At 46.2% G+C, this 12575-nt stretch overlaps 1 protein-coding gene across 4 annotated transcripts in view; it reads right to left on the bottom strand.

Annotated features, from left to right (window-relative positions):
* The window catches only part of adcy2b (adenylate cyclase 2b (brain)), a 371550-nt gene that overhangs the window by 105165 nt on the left and 253810 nt on the right, over positions 1-12575 (bottom strand). For all 4 annotated transcript variants that reach the window (XM_078428257.1, XM_078428255.1, XM_078428259.1 and 1 more), the window contains 2 exons: positions 5995-6149; positions 84-195 (listed from right to left, as the gene is read on the bottom strand). In XM_078428257.1, coding sequence (XP_078284383.1) covers positions 84-195; positions 5995-6149 — 267 coding nt within the window. The remainder of the gene's footprint in view (positions 1-83; positions 196-5994; positions 6150-12575) is intronic.

Here is a 12575-nt window from a genome sequence, read left to right as displayed (position 1 = left end):
AAGGGTGCATTATAATGCCAAAACAAATATAATGCATGTTACCATGAGATACAGTTTTGCTTATAAGTGTACTTACAGCTTACCTTTGCAATTTGATCAAACTTGCCAAATAATTCATTGAGTGTGTGTACAAGCTCCCCAGGTGAACATTCACTGGCCAGACGTGTGAACCCGACAATATCAGCGTACAATATACTGCAGAAAGATAAATGTTTAAGACACTCAAACTCCCTTCATCTCTTACAAAAGATCAACAAATGCCCCACACATACTTGGAAATAATCTAAAGATATTTAGATTAAAGAGACAGTTATACCACACCTGGCAGATCCAATTTAGATACCTAAAATTATCCCACAATGAACTCTGCAGAATATGTGTGTTTGGATGCATGCCCTGAATTACACTTGATTATTTTCACAGTGATACAAAAGCTGTTTATTCAACTCCACTACACTATTTCCCCTCACCTCAAATATTCTTTTCATGTGAAATAAATATTCACAAACTTTCATCAACCTGGTAAATTGTATATGCCACTTTTAATGTAGCTTATATTTTACTGGAGAGACAAATACAGTAGGGATGATTCTAACATTCTTCTTTCAAGTGTGACCCTGACATCATTTCAGCTCACTGCTTTTAATTATTTACCTTCCGGACCAAAGAACACTGTGATGTTACTTCTGCTATTTGTTGCTAGATATCTTTCCATAATGAGATTGATAGGCAATTAATGTTCAAATGTAAAAATGACACAAATATCAGGACACTGCATATGCAGAATATCTTTCCTTTAAAAGATTCTCTACCAATGTGCCCTTGTCACACAAAACTATTTCTCTGAAAATCAGGATGCACAATGAGACTCTGAGAAAATGTGGATTGCTTTCCATAGTGATTAAAATGACAAATATTTCCAGTGTGCCAACACATCCTTCAATACACAATTAAAAAACGTGTTCAAAGATCAATACCCCAATCTTAGCACCAAGCTCAATGTCTGCTGAATAAAAGGGACTCATATGCATTGGAGACATGGTCATATTCAAAAGGGGACCAAAGCATTGAAATGAAATATCACCAATGCTACATCCTTCAGCTGGACAAGGGTCTCGACCCGAAACGTCACCCATTCCTTCTCTCCCGAGATGCTGCCTGACCTGCTGAGTTACTCCAGCATTTTGTGAATAAATCGATTTGTACCAGCATCTGCAGTTATTTTCTTAAACTAATATCAATGTCATTTCCCCACTATTAATGCACCAGTCACACTCAATCACCCCTGATGGGTGGGACACATCATCCATGTGACAAATTGCAGAAACAACCACTTTGAGCTCCACATTGGAACATAGAATAGTACAACAGAGGAACAGCCCCTTCAGCCCGAAATGTCTATGTCGAACATGCAGCTAAGACCAACCCTTATCTGCGTACATATAATCCATACCCCTCCATTTCCTACTTAGCCATGTGCTTATCCATGCCTGTTAAATGCTACTAGTGTATCTGTGTCCATCACAAACCATGGCGGCACATTACAAGTACTCACCACCCTCTGTGTAAAAAAGCCCTGCACATCTTATTTAAACTTTGCCCCTCTCACCTTAATGCTATGCCCTCTAGTATTTGATATTTCCATCCTTGGAACAGTTTCTGATTGTCCACTCTATTAATGCCTCTCATAAATTTATATACTTCTATCAGGTCTCCCCACAACCTCCTGCTTTTCAGAGAAAACAATTAAGTCTGTCCAACCTCTCCTTGTAGTTAATACCCCCTAATCCCGACATCATTCTGATTCAATGGTTCAATGATGCTTCATTTTCACCTGTGCACTGCACAGTGAAATTTTTCTTGCATAGATCGCACATGCACAGCTCGCCGTATTTTGGCGCCATTTACAAAAGATCCAAAGTCTGGTTCACGTGCTCCATGTATGGAGTGGCTCCCAATCCAGGTAAGCCCCAGGCTGCTACAAGGCTTCCTCCACTGCCCTTCACCGGATCACCTGCAAACTGATGGCCTTTTCCTCGCACGGCCACATCTGTGTCCCGGGGACACCTCCAGCAGCTGACCTTCAAGGCACTGGAGGCTATACTGGCCCACTCCTCACGTCCGCTGTGTCCAGCGGCTCCCTCCTCCTCAACTCTCCAGTCTTTGGGGCTGAGGTGGGCGGCTTCTGACCTTCCTCCCTGCAGGTCACGACCCGCCGGGTCATCCTTCATCCAGCTCCACGGCACATCTCGGGAGCCTCTGCCGCCACACACCTTCCTCTACATCCTTTTTCTAATGAGGCGATCAGAACTGTGCAAAATACTCCAAATACAGCCTAACCAATGTTCTATAAAGCTGCATCTTGCCTTCCTGACTCTTATACCAGAAGCCCCAATCAATGAAGTCAAACATATCATATGCTTTCTTCACCACTCTATCTCCTTGTGTTGCCAATTTCAGGGAAGTTTAAACTTTGACCTCAAGATCCCTCTCCACATCCATGCTGTTAAGGGTAATACTATTAATTTTTCCATTACATTTCCCCTTACATTTGACCTCCCAGAGTATAACACCTCACAATTGCTTGCATTAAACTCCATCTACCATTTCTCTGCCCATTTCTGTAGCTGATCCATATCCTGCTGTATACCTTGGCAGTCTTCCTCACAGTCCGTGATCCCAGAAATCTTGGTGTCATATGCAAACTGACTAACTAATGCATCTATATTTACGTCTAAATAATTTACATACATTGCAAGCAACCGAGGTTCCTGCACAGATCCTTACGAATCTCCACTGCTCACAGACATCCAGCCTGAATATTGTCCTTTCACCACAAGACCGTTCTGAATCAATACGACCACGACACTGTTAATCCCTTACATCTTAATCTTCCGTATAAGCATACCACAGAGGACTTTATCAAATGCCTTATTAAAATCCATGTAGATAACATTCACTGCCCATGCAGCATGGAAACTGGCCCTTTGGCCCAACTTGCCCAAGCTGACCAAGATACCCCATCTACCACCAGCCCCTGTTTTGCCCATATCACTCTAAACCTTTCCTATGGATGTATCTGTCCAAATGTATTTTAAATTGTGTTATATATCCCCCTTCAAAAGTATTGAAAAGGGTAGACCTGTTTTGAAGGGGAATGGCCACAGGGGTTACCTGCACTCTCTGCCTTTTACCTTTTTCTTGTGGTCATCCACCTATTCTTGTCCTGTACCTTAGGTGTGATCAGCTCGTTCTAACTCCTATGTATAAAGCTCTCATTCGCACGATAATCCCGAGCTGCAGCTGGACAATTCCCTAACATGGTGTGTAAGGAGCTGCACCTGGACACAATTCCCACAGGTGTAGTCATCAGGGACACCAGCAGTTCCCCTGATTTCCCGCATCTTACAGGAGGAACGTTGCACCATTCTACCTGCCATTACTACTGCACTAAAACCAAGAGAAGAAAAAGCACAACATTCAGACACAGGAAACAGCAGACTGTTCCTTTACCTCCTGTCTCCCTCTGCTCAGCCTCAATGAAGCCCCTTGAGCCAACACCTCACACTTCCTCTCCACACAGCACATTCCCTCAACACGGCCGCTCCCAATAGGCCGCTCTGGTACATCTTGCCTTCTTTTTATTGACTGCTCAATTGGCCAATTTTGATCACTTAGCTGCCTTTTGAAATCTCCCGCTGCTGCTCCAACATTGAAATAGACTGACTCAACCAATCCAATGGCTCACTGAGTCCGCACATTAACACAATCCTACACACACTAGGGACAATTTACATGTATACCAAGCAAATTAACCTACAAACCTGCATGTCTTTAGAGCGTGGGAGGAAACCAAAGATCTCGGAGAAAACCCATGTGGTCACGGGGAGAACGTACAAACTCCGTACAGACAACACCCGTAGTCGGGATCGACCCCGGGTCAGAATGGCGCTACCCTTCTGAAGCCAATGAGGGACTAAAAACTGCTTATCAGGCAAAAAGTGCTGGAGGAACTCAACGGATTAGGCAGCACCTCTGGAGGAAAATGAACAGTCAACGTTTTGGGTCAAACTGGAGAAGGGTCCTGACCGACAAGTTGTCTGTCCATTTCCCTCCACTGATGCTGCCTAACCCATTGTGTTACTCCATTTTTGTTTGCTTTTTGCCTGATAAGCAGTTTGTACATCCCACATTCGCTTCAGAATCAACAACATGGAAGTGGAAGCAAGTCATCCTAAAAAAAAATCTTCCTCACCACACATTGCCAGCAGATTTGCCTACTGATAAAGGTACTTCATGGTCATAAGCTTTTTCTCACCATATATAAAAAACTTTGACGTCATTGTCTCATGCTTAATTGTGCATGCATTCTGTGTATAGGCATGCAGCCTGAGCAGAACCTAGAATAATTCTGACCCACTTTCCAGAGTTCTCTGTTCCCACATTTTACACTGGACATTCTATATTTTGAGTCAATATAGACAAGGAGCCCAAAGGGTCTTCCAACTGAGTAAAAGAGTCCAAACCTCACAACAGTGTCCAGCAAGTACCAATGTTCCCTGTCCTCATGTATGCATCAAAAACTGGAAAAACTTATAGTAGACATCTTAAAGCGCTAAAGAAATAACACAAAAATTTTCTCTGCAAAATCCTCTGGAAGGATGGGGAACCAATGTCAGCAACTAATCTCATGTCAATATCCCAGAAGAGGTGCAGAGGAGGTTGACCAGAATTCTGCTTAGATCAGAGGGTATTAGCTGGAAGAACGGGTTGGACAAACATAGATTATTTTCTCTGGAACGATGAATGGTGAGGGGAGACCTGATAAAAATATCTAAGTTATGAGAGGCATAGATAGGGTAGACAGTCAGAACCTTTATCACAGGATGGAAATATCAAATACTAGAGGACATAGGTTTAAGATGAGAGAGGCAATGTTTAAAGGAGATGTGTGGGGCAAGTTGTTTTACACAGAGGGTGGTAAGGACCTGGAACACACAACCAGGAGTGGTGGTGAAGGCAAATGTGATAGCGGTGTTTAAGAGGCATTTGGATATGCACATGGATATGTGAATGGAGGGATATGGGTCACGCAGGCAGGGGAAATTAGTTTAAATTAGCATCATGTTCAGCATTGTGGGATGAAGGGCCTGTTCCTTGGCTCTCCTGTTCCATGTATGTTATCCTGATTGAGGTTCTTTCTGGTCCCATTCAACTGCTCTTGTAGGCAGAGGACATTAGTTTAAATTAGCATCATGTTCGGCATTGTGGGCTGAAGGGCCTGTTCTTCGGCAATGTATGGTGTCCTCATTGAGGTTCTGGTAACATTCAACAACTCTAGCAGTTTGTTTGCATGATTGATTTAAGAATAGCGGAGTCAGGGGGTATGGGGAGAAGGCAGGAACGGGGTACTGATTGAGAATGATCAGCCATGATCACATTGAATGGCGGTGCTGGCTCGAAGGGCCCAATGGCCTCCTCCTGCACCTACTGTCTATTGTCTATTGATTTTATATAATAAACATGAGAGAAAGAACAACATGCACTCTTGAAAACTTGAACTACCAGTGAAGCATGCATTGAGATAGCATGAATGCAAATGGTATAAAGGTATTGAAGACCCTGTATTATATGAGGCCAAACATTCCAAGTTTTATAGAGGAACATGACACTTGTAACTAGGCATCTAACTCGCTAACCATAGGCAGCGAAAAACTGAATCGACCTGCTAACTCACTTAGTAGAAAAACATTGTCTATTTATTTCATTTTAAACTAGATCAGAGGATGGACAATTACATTGCAAAATAATGACATTTTTAAAGATTACTATGTAGTGCCTGAAGCATAAGAAGTAATCTTACCGAAGGAGAAAAACAATTGATAGCAACTGGATTGACAATTGTACAGAGCATTGCTTTTAGAAACAGAATAATATAATAATGTTGAGTTACGATTTTCTATCTTTATGTTTTTGAGAAGAAATGAAAAGTACCTCACGTTTGTGTGCCTCCTCACATACAAATTGTGAAAGTTATTTGTACTTTCTAGCTGGCAGTGACCAGACTTAGGCCCTTGCAATCGCTGAATGATTTCAGCCTTCATCTCCATGGCAATATGTGCAGGAAGCAATGAAAGTAGCAGACGTTCCTTTGGAAAGAAAAGGAGAAGAAAAATACACGTTAAAATGTCATAATGGGAAACTTTTGTATATCTGGTGTATATTGTAGAGGTCCGCACGTTGTGTAAACACTCTGTTTAATCTTTACCCGAATACAGTTTCGTCGCTCACCCGCACGTGTCCGAGTTCAAATCCCAACTGCCAAACCCTTCGTTCTCCTGGCACACAACACCCACCCACCTGACCGCGTGATTGGAAGGCCCAGATCACGCCCGGTCCACGTGAGAGTTTGAGCCCGACAAACAACGGTTCGATACCAAAGTGGCTCAGCCTGCCACATGACCCCACCCTCCCCCCCCAGAACCGGAGTAATTAATAGAGGCAGTTAGGCTGATGAGTGTTGGCGGCCTGATCGCGTGGACTGGTCTCCTGTGTTTAGGGTCGCAGCTGGCAGAGTTAAGGGCGGGTGCGGTCATGACGGTGGACGCACTCTGCAGCAGGGTTGTGCCACCTGCACTGGTTGGTCAAAGTCCAAGTGTGCCGGCTTAAGACGGTCCACAGAGACAGTCTCGTACCTGCCACCCATGTTGATGTCAAAAGTCGTGGTGCCGTGTTGCAGAACCTCAAGGGGTCCCTCGTAAGGCCTTTGCAGTGGCGTATGGTGGGAATCGCGGCAAAGGAAAACGTACTGGCAGTCCCGGAGGGCGGGTGGGACATACATGGTGGTGAGTCTGTGGCAGGACGTTGGGACTGGAGAGAGCGTGCCAGCATGGAGGCACGTCAGTATGGTCGTGGCCAGTTCCTGATGTCCACGCACCGCCAGAATGGTCCCCTGGGACCGTAAGCGGGGTGCCATATACCAGCTCGGCTGAGGAAGTTGCCAGGTTCTCCTTTGGGGCAGTGTGTATGCCCAGGAGGACCCACGACAACTGGACACCAGTCCTGGAGGGCGGCACGGTGGCCCAGCGGTATAGTTGTTGCATTACAGTGAATGCAGCGCCGGAGACTCAGGTTTGATCCTGACTACGGGCACTGTCTGTACGGACTTTGTACGTTCTCCCCGTGACCTGCGTGGGTTTTGTCCGAGATCTTCGGTTTCCTCCCACACTCCAAAGACGTACAGGTTTGTAGGTTAATTGACTGGGTAAATGTAAAAAAAATTGTCCCTAGTGTGTGTAGGATAGTGTTAATGTGCGGGGATCGCTGGGCGGCACGGACTCGGTGGGCCAAAGGGCCTGTTTCCGCGCTGTATCTCTAAATCTAAATCACTAAAAATCTAAAACTCATCCGTCCAGTCTGGGCTCTTGAGCCGTGCCTTAAGGGATGCCTTCACGTGCCGGTGAAAACGCTCCACTAGGCCGTTTGCTTGCGAGTGGTAGGCCGTAGTGTGGTTCAGCTGAACGCCAAGTAGCCAGGCCATTGCTGACCACAGCTCGGAGGTGAACTGCACACCTCTGTCGGAGGAGATGGCCGCCGGCAGTGGAGCAGGTCGCAGTGGAGGTATCCGAGTGCAGGACGGCTTCCAGTCATCTCGTGAATCGGTCCATGATGATGAAAAGGTGGGTGACACCTCTGGATGGGGGCAGCGATCCAGCGATGTCGATGTGGATGTGGTTGAAACGCCGGTGTGTCAGAGTGAAATTCTGCAGCGGCGCTTTGATGTGTCTCTGAATCTTTGAGGTTTTACAGGGGATGCACGCCCTGACCCAGTTGCCGACCTGTTTGCGCAACCCATGCCACATGAACTTGGCTGCCACCAGTGCCGTTGTTGCCTGGATGGAAGGGTGAGGTAAACCATGAACCATGTGAAAAATCCGGCGGCGCTAGGCTGTGGGGATGATGGGTCTTGGCTGTCCGGTAGATACGTCGCAAAGAAGCGCGTTGTCTGCGGGCCCGAATCGTACATCCTCCAACAACGGGCCTGAGATGGTGGAGCAGTAGGCGAGCATCTCCTCATCCTCTTGCTGGGCGGCCGCCACGGCCGTGTAGTCGACACCTGGGGCCAAAGCGTGGATGGCATTGATGGCGGTGCGGGACAACGCATCTGTGCCCCGGTCACACTTGCCTGCGATGTGCTGAACGTAAGTTGTGTACTCGGAGATGTAGGCCAAGTGACGCTGCTGCTGGGATAACCAGGGATCAGACCCCTTGGCAAAGGCAAACGTGAGTGGCTTTTGGTCGGTGAAAGCTATGAAATCCCTGCCTTCGAGGAAGTAGTGGAAATGCCGGATGGCCAGGTAGAGCGCGAGGAGCTCCCGGTCGAAAGCGTTGTATTTAATGCTCAGGGGGGTCTCAGGTGACGACTGAAAAAGGTAAGGGGCTGCCAGCTACCATTGATCAGTTGTTTAAGCACACCGCCCACGGCTGTGCCAGATGCGTTAACCGTGAGAGCTATTGGCGCGTTGGCCCGAGGATGTACCAACATCGTCGCCTTTGCCAGCGCCTCTTTGGCGTTGTTGAACGCGGACGTGGCTGTGTTGTCCCAAAATGTAGAGTATTTGGTGGCATCAGCGATGATCTGGCGGGTGTGGAACTGGGCTTCAGCCAGTTCAAACTAGACGTGAGGCTGTGATGTCCAGAAAGCGGGCAGTTTGATCGAAACTGCCTTCTGCTGGTCTGGGTTGTCGGCTGCAGACATGATACAATCTAAAATAAGACTTTTTGGATCGTCGGGGTCACCTCTGTGGAGGTCCACAGGTCGTCTAAACACTCTGTTTAATCATTGACCGAATACAGTTCCGTCGCTCACCCGTGAGCGCCCGACTTCAAATCCCAACTGCCAAATCATTTGTTCTCATGGCACACGACGGCCCACCCCCCTGACCGCGTGATTGGTCGGCCCAGATCATGCCCGGTCCACGTGAGAGTTCGAGCCCGACAAACAACGGTTCGATACCAAAATGGCTCGGCCCGCCACAATATACCCTATTGGCAGTGAAATTAAGCGAACAAGTGTGAAAGAAATAACGACAGTGGATCTCAATTGGCATCTGGTATTGACTCACTCATTTTAAACAATTTCTGAAGCATTTTTCATTTAATGCAACTGCATTGCTGAGGTTCATACATTATTATACCATGTGGATAACCCAGCAGAAAATCCCAATTCTGAACCGAACAAACTAATTTCTTTAATGGGGAACAGATGTGTTCCTCCGGGTGGTTCCAGCAATGGCTGCCTCGCTAACAGTCTGTCTGATTCTTCCTTCTTTGTTGTTTGTTTGTATGTGTTAAATGTATGTTTTTAGTGTTCTTCTTTTATGTGGGGGTTGGGGGGAGATGCGATTTACCTCGCCGGAGATGTGATTTTTTTTCCGTATCATATCTCCAACAGCACTGCGGCTTAACATTGAGGAGTTGGCGGCCTTTGCTGGAGACCGACTTTGAGAGCTCCACCCCAAGAGCCTGCGGACTTAACATCGCGGAGCCCGCGATCCCTGTCGGGGTCGACTTTGGGGCTTCAACCACGGGAGCCTGCGGACTTTAACATCGCGGAGCTCACGGTCCCTGGTTAGAGACCGACTTCGGGAACTCCAAGCTGCAGTTGCTTCGACAGCCCCAACACGGGAGCTTCGATCGCCCTGATGTGGGAGCTTCAATCGCCCCGACGCAGGAGCTTCGATCTCCCTGATGTGGGGGGCTTCGACCGCTGGCTGCGGGAGCTTTGATCGCCCCGACTGCGGAAGGTTCAACTGCCCCGACCGCGGGAGACTTAAAGTGGAAGGAGATTGGACTTTATTGCCTTCCATCACAGTGAGGAACTCGGAGAATCTGCTGCGTTGGATGTTTATGTTAACTTTTATGTAGTTGTGTGTCATGTTGGTTTTTTAGTATGGCTGTATGGTAATTCGAATTTCACTGTACCTTAATTAGCAATGTGACATTAAACAGATCTTGAAACCTTGACCTTGATGTTAAATCTGAAAAAAAATTACCTTTAAATTCTTTGATATCACTTTTGATCTTTCTCCACTTTGAACGTCTTTGCTCTAAATCTAACAAAATAAAACTCAGTAGCCGTCTTTCATCTTATTACTAAAATTGTGCTAAATACACTTAGTTTGAGGGGTGTGGGAATTAGCTTCTAAGCCTCAACATCAAAACAAGTTAATCTTTTTCATGTGGTTATTAGTGACACTACATCCAGAGCTCATTGATCTGACAGAAAAATCAAAATCCTGCTGTGTTGGTTCTCTAAAGCCATCGTTAGAAACTTGAATACATTTGTCTGTGAATCACTTCTAATTTTAATATTTGGTAAACATAAAATATATGGGACAGGTTAGATCAACTCCAATTATATTGCGACCACTGGAGATTGGCTTGGAGATTCTTGGGAATATAATTATTTGGCATCACAAGGTATCACAAAATGCTGGAGTAACTCAGCAGGTCAGGCAGCATCTCTGGAGAGAAGGAATGAGTGACGTTTTGGGTCTAGACCCTTCTTCAGACTGATGTCAGGGGGGCGGGACAAAGAAAGGATATAGGTGGAGACAGGAAGACAGTGGGAGAACTGGGAAAGGGGAGGGGAAGAGAGGAACAGAGGAACTATCTAAAGTTGGAGAAGTCAATGTTCATACCGCTGGGCTGTAAGCTGCCCAAGCGAAATATGAGGTGCTGTTCCTCCAATTTGCGGTGGGCCTCACTATGACACTGGAGGAGGCCCATGACAGAAAAGTCAGACTGGGAGCGGGAGGGGGAGTTGAAGTGCTCAGCCACTGGGAGATCAGATTGGTTAAGGCGGACTGAGCGAAGGTGTTGAGCGAAACGATCACGGAGCCTGCGTTTGGTTTCGCCAATGTAGAGAAGTTGACATCTGGAACAGCGGATACAATAGATGAGGTTGGAGGAGGTGTAGGTGAACCTCTGCTTCACCTGGAAAGACTGTTTGGGTCCTTGGATGGAGTCAAGGGGGGAGGTAAAGGGACAGGTATTGCATCTCCTGTGGATGCAGGGGAAAGTGCCTGGGGAGGGGGTGGTTTGGGTAGGAAGGGACAAGTGGACCAGGGAGTTACGGAGGGAACGCAGAAAGGGAAGGAGATGGGAAGATGTGGCCTGTAGTGGGATCCCGTTGGAGGTGACGGAAATATTGGAGGATCATTTGTTGGATACGCTGGCTGGTGAGGTGGAAGGTGAGGACAAGAGGGACTCTGGCCTTGTTACGAATGGGGGGAGGGGGAGCAAGAGCGGAGCTACGGGATATAGTGGAGGCCCTAGTGAGAGCCTCACCTATAATGGAAGAGGGGAAGCCCCGTTTCCTAAAGAATGAGGACATCTCTGATGCCCCAGTGTGAAATACCTCATCCTGGGCGCAGATGCGGCGTAGACGGAGGAATTGGGAGTAGGGGATAGACTTTTTGCAGGAGACAGGGTAGGAAGAAGCATAGTCTAGATGTGGGAGTCAGTGGGTTTGCCAGATACTTAAGCCTTTTGGCAGATACTTAAGCCTTTTACATCACAGGCAAATAACAGGTTCTCATTAGAAACTGAAAGTTCATTTTTGGTTTATTGGTATGTACTAAATATAAAGCCTTAAAGAACCTATTGGAATAGAGGTGATGGTATGGAGATAAAGGAATGACTTGGAGAGTGGCAAAAAGTGAATAAAGAACAAAATGTCTGCTTGTCCAAAACTAGATGACCTGAACACCTGAACCATTGATATTATGATCTCCCTGCAGTCTGAAGAGCAGCCTTTAACGTATTGGTTGTGGCCTTTCCTAAATGGTTTAAAAAACATTAATCAGAATGTTATCTGGAATGGAGAGCTCCAATAGTAAGGCCAGATTGTATAAACTGGGTTTATTCTCTCTGAAACACAAGTGGCTGAGGGGTCGCCTGACAGAGGTTTATAAAATATGAGGAGCATTGATAGGATAGAGAGTTAGAATATTTTCAGCAGCGTAGGGGAGTCTGATACTGGAGAGCTGGAGAGCACAGTTAAAGTGAGAGGGGCGAAATTTAAAGATCAGAGAGGTATGTGTTTCCCACAGAAGGTGGGATGAGCAACTCGCCAAGAAACAATTATCTTGCTTTCTTTTACATGTGGTTTCAATTTCACCATAAATATTCATGCACACTGCTAGAACATCACCATTTTAAAGTATTGATTTCTCTCTGGAAGCCCCCAGAGAAGAATGGCGCTCACTGGAGACACATTATGAAATCGCAAGCCTGTTGTGCCTGAATTTCTGTTGATTTAAATGAAAAACAAATCAGGCCTTGCAGACCCATTCATTCCAGAACCATGTTGTCTCTGAGCATTCTTCCTCACATGGTGCAACTAATCTGCTAAGCAAGCTAATAGGCAACAATTCTTGTCGCCTTCAAGGCATTAAAAAGTCTCTGAAACACAACTTTATCTAAGGCTTACTGTGAACTGTTACAATTTATATGTGCAGAATACACATGGCGCAGTGGTAGAGTTGCTGCCTTAAAGTGCTTATTGTGCC

The sequence above is a fragment of the Rhinoraja longicauda genome, chromosome 2 (genome assembly GCF_053455715.1).
Source record: "Rhinoraja longicauda isolate Sanriku21f chromosome 2, sRhiLon1.1, whole genome shotgun sequence".
Taxonomy (NCBI): domain Eukaryota; kingdom Metazoa; phylum Chordata; class Chondrichthyes; order Rajiformes; family Arhynchobatidae; genus Rhinoraja; species Rhinoraja longicauda.
The sequence above is the reverse complement of the archived record's forward strand: the minus strand, read 5'-3'. Positions and strand labels throughout refer to the sequence as shown.